At 35.8% G+C, this 14,269-nt stretch overlaps 1 protein-coding gene across 1 annotated transcript in view; it reads left to right on the top strand.

Moving 5' to 3' along the window:
* Cfap47 (cilia and flagella associated protein 47) overlaps window positions 1–14,269 on the top strand; it is a 238,201-nt gene that overhangs the window by 153,344 nt on the left and 70,588 nt on the right. Inside the window, exons 46-49 of the mRNA XM_021153316.2 lie at window positions 1,077–1,273; window positions 5,148–5,291; window positions 5,846–6,019; window positions 10,685–10,796. Of these exons, the coding sequence (XP_021008975.2) occupies window positions 1,077–1,273; window positions 5,148–5,291; window positions 5,846–6,019; window positions 10,685–10,796 (627 nt within the window). The remainder of the gene's footprint in view (window positions 1–1,076; window positions 1,274–5,147; window positions 5,292–5,845; window positions 6,020–10,684; window positions 10,797–14,269) is intronic.

Here is a 14,269-nt window from a genome sequence, read left to right as displayed (position 1 = left end):
TGTGTGTGTGTGTGTGTGTGTGTGTATGTGTGTGTGTGTGTGTGTGTGTTGACTTAAAGACAAAAAATCATATGGAATAAGAAAGAAATCTGTATTTATTGAATTTAAGACTGTATCTCTCAAAGGAGACACAGATTATGTCCTGAAAGCAAATAGTTTGAGAGTTGAACTCTGAAAGCATATATGGGTATGTGAGAGGAAATGAAGAGAAGTGGAAATATTACTTGTAGGTGTGGGTGATATGTTTAAAATAAAATAACATTGTATTGCAGCACAATCCTGTAAATATATTTGTTTTGGAAAAATAGCTTCTAAGGGAATACTCTCTCTCTCTCTCTCTCTCTCTCTCTCACACACACACACACACACACACACACACACACACACACACACTAGAATCGACCTGTTATTTTGGCTATTCTAAGACAAAGAAACAGACAGTGTTTTCTTCAAATAATCTTTAAAAATAGAACCAATATTTTCATGAATTCTACTGATGTAGAGAATTTTATTTTTAATTTGGAAGAGAAAGAGTCTAACCCTTTATCACTATAATGCTTATCACTAGTCATTAGGTGTATAAATCAGATGTTCAAGTTGAAAAATATGTGAGCTATTTGTGTTCAAAAACATGGAATATAATAGTGGATCATCCATATAACCCCTTCATTTATTCACTTACTTCAGGTGAAATGTAAACATTTCATTTGTTTAACCAATTAAATATTTCATAATAATTATATAGTGAACACTAAAAATGCCTTAAAATACCCATTTCTCGTCCCCTGACTTGTCACCCCAGATGTAAAGTAAAAGCAATATAGGGATATCTTTTAAAACATGGAGATTCTATTGTCCTTTTAAAATGGAAGATCTCTTAGACAAAATTATGAAAGAAATCACTTGTCATTCAAAAAAAGTTGTGTCATAAAACAAAGATATAATATGTAATGATAAAGATACCTAGTCTATTCTAAGTAGATGTATTTTCACAGAAAATAAGCGTTGATTAGCAAAATTAAGTTTAGGTCTTAATGATATTTAAAATGACTTTTGCTTTTAAATTATTTTCCCAGCTTTAGAAGGAACAGTTTCAATTCCTCTAAGATTTGCTCCCCTTGGGTCTGGAAGATATCCTTGTAAACTTTTGTTGTTATCAAGACATGATGTACGTGTGTATTTACTTGAAGGTATAGTAAATGAAGAAGAACCAGAGGCTGAATTGTTATTTAAAACACCAGCATTTCAACCGCTTACACAAAATATCCCAATAGTAAGTGAAAATTCATTTGTTGTTGTTATTGTCACGATTTACTGAAGCTTCTGGCCAATATATATAGTTTGTGTATGTGTGTATAATATCTCTCTTGGAGAGTTACAAATTTATAATTGGATTTTAGACTAGAAATTATTTTTCTCATTATATCAGGGATTCTTCCTGATTATAAATTCACCTATAACACAAGCATCATTTTATTGGATCTATTTGCTTAAAAATGTAATTGTGAGATCCTTAACCTCTCATTAAATACCTAATAAATATTATTTATCCTGGAGTCATCATGCTGAGATACAGATGCTAAAATCACCACTCCAAATCCTATTGATTTTAACATATGGTTAAGATAGGTTCATAGGTACTAAGAAATAAAACTTTCCCCTATGAGACAAAGTGACAATACAGAATATAATTGGGTAATATAATTTTAGGAGAATTTCTGTATTCAGAACAATAAATTAAGTTTTGCTCTTTTAACTACTAAAAACAACCCAGGGAGGCTGATGCAAATAAATCTGTTCTGATGAGATATATAACATCTGTTATCTGAGAAATATACCAGCTTCAATACCTTTTATTTTTCTTGAACAGTAATGAATCATATCATTCAGGATCTTATTACTGTTGTTAAATTGTGGACATTTGTCATAGATTATCATAAATTAATCTTCAGTAAACCAAACAAATTATGTTCTCTAGATATAAAATAATGCCTGAATAGACCTATCAGGCAGTGTTTCTGATATTACTTATAAGAAATCTGAGTAGTCTTGTTACTCTTCACATCTTTAAAAATTGTTCTTCACAGTTTTTATTACATATTTTCTTTATTTACATTTCAAATGTTATCCCCTTTCCTGGTTTCCCCTCTGAAAATCCTCTATCCCCTCCCCATGCCCCCTGCCCAACACAACCACACCCAATTCCTGGCTCTGGCATTCCCCTACAATGGAGCATAGATCCTTCACAGGACTAAGGACCTCTCTTACCATTGATGACAGACTAGGCCATCCTCTGCTATATATGCAGCTGGAGCCATGAGTCCCACCATGTGAGCTCTTGGGTTGGTGGATTACGTCCTGGGAGCTCTGAGTTAGTTCATATTGTTGTTTCTCCCATGGGGCTGCAAACCCCTTATGCTCCTTGGGACCTTTCTCTAACTGCTTCATTGGGGACCTTGTGCTCAGTCCAATGGTAGGCTACAAGCATCAACCTCTGCATTTGTCAGGCACTGGTGGAGCCTCTCAGGGGCAGCTATATCAGGCTCCTGTCAGCAAGCACTTGTTGGAATCCATAGTACTGTCTGGGTTTGGTGATTGTACATAGGATGGATCCCAGGTGGAATAGTCTGTGGATGGTCATTCCTTCATTCTCTGCTCCACACTTTGTCTCTGTAACACCTTGCATGGGTATTGTTCCATCTTTAAGAAGGATCAAAGAATCCACACTTTGGTCTACCTTGTTCTTGAGTTGCATGTGCTTTGTGAATTGTATCTTGGGTATTCTGGTCTTCTGGGCTAATATCCACTTATCAGTGAGTGATACCATGTATGTTCTTTTGTGATTGGGTTACCTCAGTGAGGATGATATTATCTAGTTCCATGCATTTGCCTAAGAATTTCATAAATTTATTGTTTTTAATAGCTGAGTAGTACTCTATTATTTAAATTGTCTGTATCCATTCCTCTGTTGAAGGACATCTGGGTATTTTCCAGCTCCTGGCTATTATAAATAAGGCTGCAATAAACAAAATGGAGCATGTGTCCTGGTTATAAGTTGGAGCATCTTTTGGGTATATGCCCAGGAGTTGTATAAGTGGGTCCTCAGGTAGTATTTTGTCCAATTTTCTTAAGAACCGCTAAACTGACTTCCAGAGTGGTTGTACCAGCTTGCAATCCTACCAGGAATGGAAGAATGTTCCTTTTTCTCCACATCCTTCTCTAGCAACAGCTGTCACCTGAGTTTTTGATCTTAGCCATTCTGACTGGTATGAGGTGGAATCTTGGGCTTGTTTTGATTTGCATTTCCCTTATTTACTAAGGATGTTGAACATTTCTTTTTTTTTTTAAATTTTTATTAAATATTTTCTTCATTTACATTTCAAATGCTATCCCGAAAGTCCCCTCTACCCTCATCCCAACTCTGCTCCCCTACCCACCCACTCCCACTTCTTGGCCCTGGCATTCCCCTGTACGGGGACACATAAAGTTTGCAAGACAAAGGGGCCTCTCTTCTCAATGATGGCCGACTAGGCCATCTTCTGCTACATATGCAGCTAGAGACACGAGCTCTGGGGGTACTGGTTAGTTCATATTGTAGTTACACCTATAGGGTTGCAGACTCCTTCAGCTCCTTGGATACTTTCTCTAGCTCCTCCATTAGGGCCCTGTGTTCCATCCAATAGATGACTGTGAGCATCCACTTCTGTATTTGCCAGGCATTGGCATAGCCTCACGTGGGACAGCTATATCAGGGTCCTTTCAGCAAAATCTTGCTGGAATGTGCAGCAGTGTCTGTGCTTGGTGGCTAATTATGGGATGGATTCCCAGGTGGGGTAGTTTCTGGATGGTCCATCCTTTCATCTTAGCTCCAATCTTTGGCTCTGTATCTCCTTCCATGGGTGTTTTGTTCCCCATTCTAAGGAGGAATGAAGTATCCATACATTGGTCTTCCTTCTTCTTGATTTTCTTGTTTTAGAAGTTGTTTCTTGGGTATTCTAGGTTTCTGGGCTAATATCCACTTATCAGTGAGTACATATCAAGTGACATCTTTTGTGTTTGGGTTACCTCACTCAGGATGATATCCTCCAGATACATTCATTTGCCCAAGAATTTCTTAAATTCATTGTTTTTAATAGCTGAGTAGTACTCCTTTGTGTAAATGTACCACATTTTCTGCATCCATTCCTCTGTTGAGGGACATCTGGGTTCTTTCCAGCTTCTGGCTATTATAAATAAGTCTGCTATGAACATAGTAGAGCATGTGTCCTTATTATCAGTTGGAACATCTTCTGGGTATATGCCCAGGAGAGGAATTGCTGGATCTTCTGGTAGTACTATGTCCAATTTTCTGAGGAACCGCCAGACTGACTTCCAGAGTGGTTGTACAAGCTTGCAATCCCACCAGCAATGGAAGACTGTTCCTCTTTCTCCACATCCTCGGCCATTCTGACTGGTGTGAGGTGGAATCTCAGGGTTGGTTTGATTTGCATTTCCCTGATGACTAAGGATGTTGTACATATTTTCAAGTGCTTCTCAGCCCTTTGGTATTCCTCAGTTGAGAATTATTTGTTTAGCTCTGTACCCCATTTTTTAATAGGGTTATTTGGTTCTTTAGAGTCTACCTTCTTGAGTTCTTTGTATATATTGGGTATTAGCCCTCTATCAGATGTAGGATTGGTAAAGATCTTTTCCCAATTTGTTGTTTGCCCTTTTATCCATATTGACAGTGTCCTTTGCCTTACAGAATCTTTGCAATTTTATGTGGTCCCATTTGTCCATTCTTGATCTTAGAGCATAGAATTCAAGAATTTTAACCCTGTGCCCATATGCTCGGGGCTCTTCCCCACTGTTTCTTCTATTAGATTCAGTGTATCTAGTTTTATGTGGAGGTCCTCGATCCACTTGGGCTTGAGCTTTGTATAAGGTGATAAGTTCTTGAAGTTTTGCAACTGGGTCTAACTATGTAGCTGAGGTTTGCCTTGAATTTATCAATAGATTCCAGACTACTATTGAACTACACTTAGGGCTTCCAGGTATAAGAGTTACAGATTAATTGTACCTTTTAATGACTTAAGAAGAATTAGTATGCAACTCAATTTTACTTGCATCATCCTTCTTATGTATGCATAACTCTTTCCATGTTTTAGAAAAATGAATCAAAGAAACATTCGAAATTTCAAGTTAAAATAGAAGGAGAGTGGTTTCATGGACCTCCAATTTTACATGTTGGCCCTGGTGAAACTATCCAGTATCCTTTGACATTCAAACCGATTTTGGAATGTGAAATTACGGTATAATTATTGAGTTTTCTTTTCATTATTAATATGTAAATGAGCAAATATTTAGATAGCAGTCAATGTAGTTATTTAAAATGTTTACTAACATTTGTATGTTCTATAAATTTGATAGTTTTACTTAACATGTTTAACTTCCCATATTTATCATGATACTCACTATGCTGCTAATGAATATTTATATCCAAGTTATTTTCAGAAAGCATGCATAATGATATGAAATTATTGTTCCAAGTCACTAAGTCAACTACTACATATGAAAATTTTTACTTAGCAACATTTCTTTGACAAGGTGCTAAGTACACATAAATGCTAGGTGTGAGAATGCTTATATATAATGTATAATTTCCAGAGAGAAGATAAAAGTAAACATCATTTCATTAGTAGATTCTTTGATAAAATTATTTTTATATGAACTAGAAACTTCGATAACTAACATTTTCTTACAAGCTTTTTCTGTTATTCAAGATGAATACGATTAGAGAGATCATTTAGCATTGAATTATGACTGTGGACTGCTGTAGAGCTTAAACTTGTCTTGTTTATTATAGGGTAAACTTACTTTACAAAATGAAGTAGATGGAATGGCACACATCGTTGAAATAGATGGGATTGGGACAAAACCCATTGCCTTGGACCACATCATTATAGACTGCAAAGTGGGAAAAGTGACAGATAAGTCCATAATAGTGCCTAATTATACAAAAAGTCTCCTGACATTTATGGTAAGACTTTTTTTTTTTTTTTTAGAAAGAAATACTTCCTTCTGTAAATACTTTGAATTTCATGAAATATGTTAATCATGTGAAATTTTTAAAAATCACCTAATGGGGTGAAACACACACAGGGATAATTATAATTCTACTTTTTCTTCTTCCAATAGCTACAAAGTTTAATTTTAATTCCTAATTGTTGTTAGCATCAAACAAGTTTTTGTTGTTGTTGTTTGTACTTTTTTTTAACAGTTTTCATTTGTCTTATTTTGCTTTGTATGATATAGGTGCTTTCCTTAAATTTCACTTCTCCTTCCCTAGCCTGTCACATACTTGGATTCCAGCCACCTGCTACCATACATAACTCCAAACAAGTTTTATACTTAAATATTAGTGCATAATTATAAAACTCTTTCATGTTTACTCATTAGTATCATGTATACTTTTCCTTGAAGAAATCATAAATGTTATTATTAGATAGTTTCAATAAATTGTAGGAGCAAAATTATTTTTTTAATATTTTGAAACAGAGTATTGACTTATAGCTCATGCTAACCTCAAACTAGAGATCTTCCTGGTTTAATCTCCTAAATTCAGAAGTTACAGTAATTTGCCATTTGTGGGTGAGAGAGGCATAAGTCATTGGTGAGAATCTGTGCTTAGTATGCTTGAGACTCTAAGTTTAATCTTCGGCACCTAAAATAGAAATAAAAATCCCAATATTACTCTTATTTTTTTGATCTATCAATGGTTTTCTTCTTTTAAATTTTTCTTACAAGCATAATAAATTGGATTATGCTCTCCTTAAACCTTTTCCACATTCACAACACAGTTCTTCTCAATTACTTGTGCAGTTAGTCCATGTTTCTCCAGAAAGCAGTGGTTTCTGCATTAGTGATATACCACTTTTAAATAGATACAAAAAGGATTTCAATGGTAGCCTCTGTAGATTTGGATTACCTTGACCTTGAGGTACAGCCCAGTTCAACTTTTCCATCTGAAGGTTTGTAAAACAGACCTCATTCATTTCTGGAACATTTCTACATCACCATACCCATTTAGAACTCATTGTCAAGAGTAGATTTCTGAGTTTTCTAGAATCTTGTTTGGCAAAATGATTACATTTTTGAAAGGTGTTACTTTTTATCCCTGGATGACCTTGAACTCACAGTGATCCTCTTTCCTCAGTTTTACAAATTTGAGATTGCATGTGTGTGTCACCACACTTAGCTATCTAGAACTTTCTCAACTGTATGTACTTTTTTGTAAGGGCAAGTATTATTGGTGATGTTGGTTTTTTTGTTGCTGTTGTTTGGTTTGTTTTTCCATATTTTAAAATTTATTCTTGTGTCGTATATTTCATCTCAACTGCAATTTCCCATCCTTTTATTCCTGCAAGTCTCTCCCCAACCTTCTCTCTCTGCCAGCTTCACTTCTGTTTCCCTTGAGAAAAGAGCAGGCCTCCCAGGGATATCAACTGAACACTGCAAACTATGTTACAAATAAAGTAGGCATGTGCTGTCATATCAAGGCTGGGTGTGACAACCCAATATGAGGAAAAGAGACACAAGAGGAAGCAAAAAAGTCAGAGGCTTTTCTCACTCCCACTATTAGGAGTCCCACAAGAACACCAAGCTACACTAACATAACATATATGCAGAAGACCTGGTGCAGACCCATGCAAGATTCAGTCTATGTGGGCTTCTATGAGCCCTGCTTACTTGAGTTTGTGGGCTGGGTTCTCCTGGTGTCCTCTACCCTTCTAGCTTCTACAATCCTTCACCTTTTTCTTTGAGTTCCCTGAGTTCCACCTATTGTTTAGCTATGGGGCTCTCCATCTATAACACACCAGTGTGTTCCTCAAAAAGAAGATTCATCCATTAAGCCTACATACATATGTTCGTTACCAGAGCAGATGACAGAAATGTGCAAGCTCCTCAAACTTACCCTTTGCTTCTTTTAAACCTCAGGAAAATATACATTGATTTACTTCTTTTGGATTTCAGAGAATAATCTTTGTATTATATATTATAAGTTAAATTTTCTTAAATTTTCAATGTCATCTCTCAATTTTAGCATAAACTCTGTAGTATCTGATGTGGTATTTACTTAACACATGTCATTGTCCTGGTTATTATTCTTCACCATATAAGTGTAATAGATTCATTTTCTCTCCCCCCTTTCTCTCCCTTCCCTCTGGTACCCACCTTTCCTACCCTCCCTTTATGATTTATCTCCCTTATTCTCAATTTCTCCCATCCAAGGAAGGATTCGTACCTGCTAGTCAGATGCACATTGTCATCTTATGGGCAATGTTTTGTATCCAGGTTTTTGTTCATAGTATACAGCATAACAAATGGAAACATAAAGGGTGGCATTAAATCAGAGGCAGAGAGTATAAAGTTCAGTCAGACATGTAAGCCAATAAGTCTTTTAGTACTCTCCAAGAATTTATTACCAAGTTGGAACACCTGTCAAGAGTTTTGTAAAAGCATTTTTTCTTAAAAGCTCCTATTACCCTACATTGCTTATTCACTTCATTTTGTTGCCATAACAGAAATGATATCTATGTTGTTATTTATAATTTTACCTTACAGAAGGAATATACTTTAAAACAAAATCAATGATTTTTCTTTCATAACTGTGCTTGTGTAATTAAATGTAAATTATTCTCACGTGTAAGCATAATGGATGACTCCATTCTTATCATTTTACACAGATAATTCTGAAATAATCCTCTATACATATCCACAAATTGGAGTGGTGGATTATTTTGTAGTTCTAATTTTAACTTTAATAGTTATAGATATTTACTTGGAACAATACACCTGGACTCAGCTTGGCTAATCCTAATTCCTGTTGTTAATGACAACATCAAAATCATCATAGTCAAGAACTATCTTACAGCCATCACGACAGTATTCACGTCAGACATCACCTTATATTTGCAGTCTTAATTATCAGTTATACCACAAAAGTAGGAAAATATGTGGACAAGAACAAAACTATCCATCTGACTCACACCTGCCTGAAGCTGAAAATTACTCCTGACATTGAGGGAAACAGTAGTATTCCTTGGGTTGCACCATGCATTTGCCTTGTGTCTTCTGTCATACTTCTATTCTTTACTTTCAGGCATTATTTTCTTGTTCTGTAATATATAATTTTATTAAAGGTGATCAGTGTGATTCCCTCTCCCTCTTTCTCTCTCACTCTCCTTTCTCCTCTCCATTCTTTCTCTTTTCTCCCTCCCTTTCCCTCTTTCTTCCTCCATTTCTTCTGCTATGCTTTCCTTTCTTTCTACCACCCTTTCTTCCTGTTTCCCTACCTTTCTCCCTGTTTGTTGGTTAATTTTCTTTAGCCTACACACCTTCTTTTAAAATATCCATAACCGAAGACAATCTCATTTTTATTAAAGTGTTTTATCCTCTACTTAATATAATTTTCTAAATCTATTTTCCCTAAAATCTATAATGAACTATAGGTATACCTGAAACAAATGAGTATATATTTGAGGAAAACTGTAATAGCTGTTTAGAATAAAGACTAATTACATTTAGAAAACCTGGCCTTTTTCTATTTTGCTCTGCAAAATTCTGCAATTTGCAACTGTAGTAATTTCGAATAATAGAAACCTTTTAAACAAGTGGATATGCATATTTGATATGGATCTGTATTTTGACCTTTCTAAATATCCTGATATTATCCACAGCCATCTTTTTCTTGTTATTTAACCTGCTTAAAAGTTTTGTTTTGAAAGAAAGATCCTGTTCTAAGGACATATGTCAAAAGTATTCAATAATTTTTTAACTTTGCCTTCAATAAAGCATGCACTATAAGTAGGAACCAACAGAAGTTTAATTGTAACCTTCATAAGAGGATCTGGAGTGTAAAATGATTTTATGGGATATTAAAAGATATTATCTATCTTTTGGGATCAAGCAAATCACTTTTATGTGTAGAAGTTTGGGGATGCCAAATAAATATGTGATAAGGTTGAATTTTTCACCTAAGGTATACAGTGAACTTATGTCTGAATAAGGCAGAATTTTAAGCTACCTAAATACTAGGAATACACTTATGTAATTATCCTTGGCATAATGCTGATTTTGTTGTTGTTGTTCAAGGTATTAAAAAAAAATGTAAGTCAAATCATTGCTGAAGTCTTCACCAGTATCTGATTAGGAATTGCACTGATCATATTAATTTTATTGAATTCAGGCATTATACATTTAATCCATAGAAGTCACTAAACCAGCAAAACCAGAAGGAACAAAAATATGAACAAGCAAATTGCATGTAGCGATCTGATCCTCCTGCAGTACCACCCTTCTCCTCAGTGTCTTTCAGCCTTCCCTAATTAAACAACAGGGGTCAGCTGCTTCTGTCCATTGGTTGGGTGCAAATATCTGCTATTCTTAGAAGGAATTTATGTCAGATTAATAAACTAAACAACTCTTTTCTTAGATTTTTCCTTTTCTAAAATAATACAATTTTCTGACTTCCTTTTCAAGGAAAACTCTATAGATTTAATAAAATGAAGTAAATTATAATATATATTTTGATCAGCTTATTACTCTAACTCATATAATATGTTATAATAGTATAACATGATAGAAAAAGAAATTTTTTCATCTCGATACTATATAATTTTTATTTTCCAATCTACTCTTCTAGGTAACTTCAGATCTCTCAATAGTGTGGGGAAATTCCTTTATCACCATAGAACCTGACAACTCAATTCCTTATACTCTCCATGTATGTCCTTGGAAACGTGGCACATTCAAAGGTATTAAGTCCTTAATAAAATTTTATTATTAATTACTTTGCTAAGTGTGAAATATGGTTATAATAAATAGAACTATAAGTTATTGTTCTCATTTTGAATAAACGATATGGCGAAAAGCTTACTTAGTCATTTCACTCCTTAACTATACAAATAAATAGAGCTTTGTGGTTGGTATTTTGTGGCAAATATTACTTTATCTTCAAGACTCCAAATATGTCTATAGAAGGAATTTCTAGAAGTAGGATACTTAAAGTTGTCTATATTTGAAATTTAGTAGATTCATTCAAATAACTATAGGAATGGGTATTAAAAATCTATATCTGTACAATTAACATATGGAAATACAGTTAATATCTAGTATGCATAAAGTATTCTCTCTTTATCTCTAATACAATATTTATATCAAAGTTCCCAGTTATACTTGAACAAAATCATTTGATGGGGAGTGAGAGGGGAGACGGGGAAGAGTAACAGATTATAGTAACTAAGTTGTCAGGTTATCCCAGCAATCATTGTACTTAGGAAAAGCTTGAATTCCTGGCCAGATTCAGTTATATTGAAAAATGCCCTGAGTATGTTACTAAAGATGTCCATTAGCAAATCAAATATTTCAAGAAAATGTATAATTTTATAGAGTATCAGACTGTTACCTAGAAAAACTAACTATTCCTATGTTGTGAAATATAGTCTTAACAATATATTTATAATCTTAAATATTTTAATTTGATATTAAACATAAGTTTGTTGAAACAAAACAAATCTTTATGAAAGGTGACTAAAAGCTTGCTTGCAGATCTTTTCTTAGCTATCTTCATAAAGTACCACATTCTCACGTGCTTACTTATGATGAGAGGCGTTACTTTTCATTTATTTTTATAATGTATTGCTGAGCAAAATAGTACCTTTTAGGGATATTTCCTTTATTTACATTTAAAATATTATCTCCTTTCCTGGTTTCTCACTCAGCAAACCCAATATCCCATCCTCCCTCCCTCTACTTCTATGAGGATGCTCCACCACCCACCCACTCACTTCAAATTCCAGCTCTCACATTCCCCTATACAGGGACATCTAGCTTCACAGGACCAAGGACCTCTCTTCCCATTGATATCCAACATGGGTCCCCACATGTATACTTTTTGGTTGGTGGTTTAATTGCTGGAAGCTCTGAGGGGTCTGGTTGGTTGATATTGGTCCTCCACTGGGGACCCCATGCACAGTCCAATGGTTGTCTGCAAGCATCTAATGTCTCTGTACTTGTCAGGCTCTGGCAGAGCCTCTCAGGAGACAGCTATATCAGGTTCCTTACCATTTAAATTATGGGCAGTGGAATAGTGCTAACATTTCCATAGTAAAGTTGCACATCTTCTACTTCTTGATTTTTTTTTAAACTATGGATGTAATAAAGCTCATTTAGAAATGTATTTAAAAGTAAACATTCCAGGATACTGTGTGTGTTTGTATGTGTGTGTGTGTGTGTGTGAGTGTGTGTATTTGTTATTTTAGTTTTACCTTTTACTTATTTTTTTAATTAGGTATTAATTTCATTTACATTTCCAATGCTATCCCAAAAGTCCCCCACACCCTCTTCCACACACGCCCCCACCCAACCACTCCCACTTCTTGGCCGTTCCCTCCCACTCCCAATTCAGGCGTTCCCCTGTATTGAGGCATATAAACTTTGCACGACCAATGGGCCTCTCTTTCCACTGATGGCCGACTAGGCTATCTTCTGATACATATGCAGCTAGAGACACGAGCTCTGGAGGGGGGGTGGTACTGGTTAGTTCATATTGTTGTTCTACCTATAGGGTTGCAGATCCCTTTAGCTCCTTGGGTGCTTTCTCTAGCTCCTCCATTGGGGGCCCTGTGATCCATCAAATAGCTGTGAGTATCCACTTCTGTGTTTCATGGGCCGTGACATGGTCTCACAAGAAACAGCTATATCAGGGTCCTTTCAGCAAAATCTTGCTACTGTATGCAATGGTGTCAGCGTTTGGTGACTGATTATGGGATGGCTTCCCGGGTATAGCAGTCTCTAGATGGTCCATCCTTTCGTCTCAGCTCCAATCTTTGTCTCTGTAACTCCTTCCATGAGTGTTTTTTCCCAATTCTAAAAAGGAGCAAAGTGTCCACACTTTGGTCTTCGTTCTTCTTGAGCTTCATGTGTTTTGCAAATTGTATCTTGTATCTTGGGTATTCTAAGTTTCTGGGCTAATATCCACTTATCAGTGAGTACATATCATGTGAGTTCTTTTGTGATTGGGTTACCTCACACAGGATGATGCCCTCCAGGTCCATCCATTTGCCTAGGAATTTCATAAATTCATTCTTTTTAATATCTGAGTAGTACTCCATTGTGTAAATGTACCACATTTTCTGTATCCATTNCTCTGTTGAGGGGCATCTGGGTTCTTTCCAGCTTGTAGCTATTATAAATAGGCTGCTATGAACACAGTGGAGCATATGTCCTTCTTACCGGTTGAAACAAATTCTGGATATATGCCCAGGAGAAGTATTGCAGGATCCTCTGGTAGTACTATGTTCAATTTTTTGAGGAACTGCCAGACTGATTTCCAGAGTGGTTGTACAAGCTTGCAATTCCACCAATAATGGAGGAGTGTTCCTCTCTCTCCACGTCCTCGCCAGCATCTACTGTCGCCTGAATTTTTGATCTTGGCCAATCTGACTGGTGTGAGGTTGAATCTCTGGGTTGTTTTCATTTGCATTTCCCGGATGATTAAGGATGCTGAACCTTTTTTCAGGTGCTTCTCAGCCATTTTTTATTTTTCAGAAGAGAATTCATTTTTTAGCTCTGAGCCCCATTTTTTAATGGGGTTATTTGTTTTTGTGGAGTCCACCTTCTTGAGTTTTTTATATATGTGGGATATTTGTCCCCTATCTGATTTAGGATAGTTAGAGATCCTTTTCCAATCTGTTGGTGCCCTTTTTGTCTTATTTACAGTGTCTTTTGCCTTACAGAAGTTTTGCAATTTTATGAAGTCCCATTTGTAGATTCTCAATCTTACACCATAAGCCATTGCTGTTCTATTCAGGAATTTTTCCCCTGTGCCCATATCTTCGAGGCTTTTCCCCACTTCCTCCACTATAAGTTTCAGTGTCTCTGGATTTATGTGGAGTTCATTAATCCTCTTAGATTTGACCTTAGTATAAGGATATAGGAATGGATCAATTCACATTTTTCTACATGATAACCGCCAGTTGTGCCAGCACCATTTTTGAAAATACTGTCATTTTTCCACTGATAGTTTTAGCTCCCTTGTCAAAGATTTAGTGACCATAGGTGTGTGGGTTCATTTCTGGGTCTTCAATTCTATTCCATTGGTCTACTTGTCTGTCGCTGTACCAGTACCATGCAGTTTTTATCATAATTGCTCTGTAGTACAGCTTTAGGTCAGGCATGGTGATTCCATCAGAGCTTCTTTTATGCTTGAGAAGTTTTTACTATCCTA

The sequence above is a fragment of the Mus caroli genome, chromosome X, assembly GCF_900094665.2.
Source record: "Mus caroli chromosome X, CAROLI_EIJ_v1.1, whole genome shotgun sequence".
In the NCBI taxonomy this organism is placed as follows: domain Eukaryota; kingdom Metazoa; phylum Chordata; class Mammalia; order Rodentia; family Muridae; genus Mus; species Mus caroli.
This window is presented reverse-complemented; position numbering and strand designations above follow the sequence as displayed.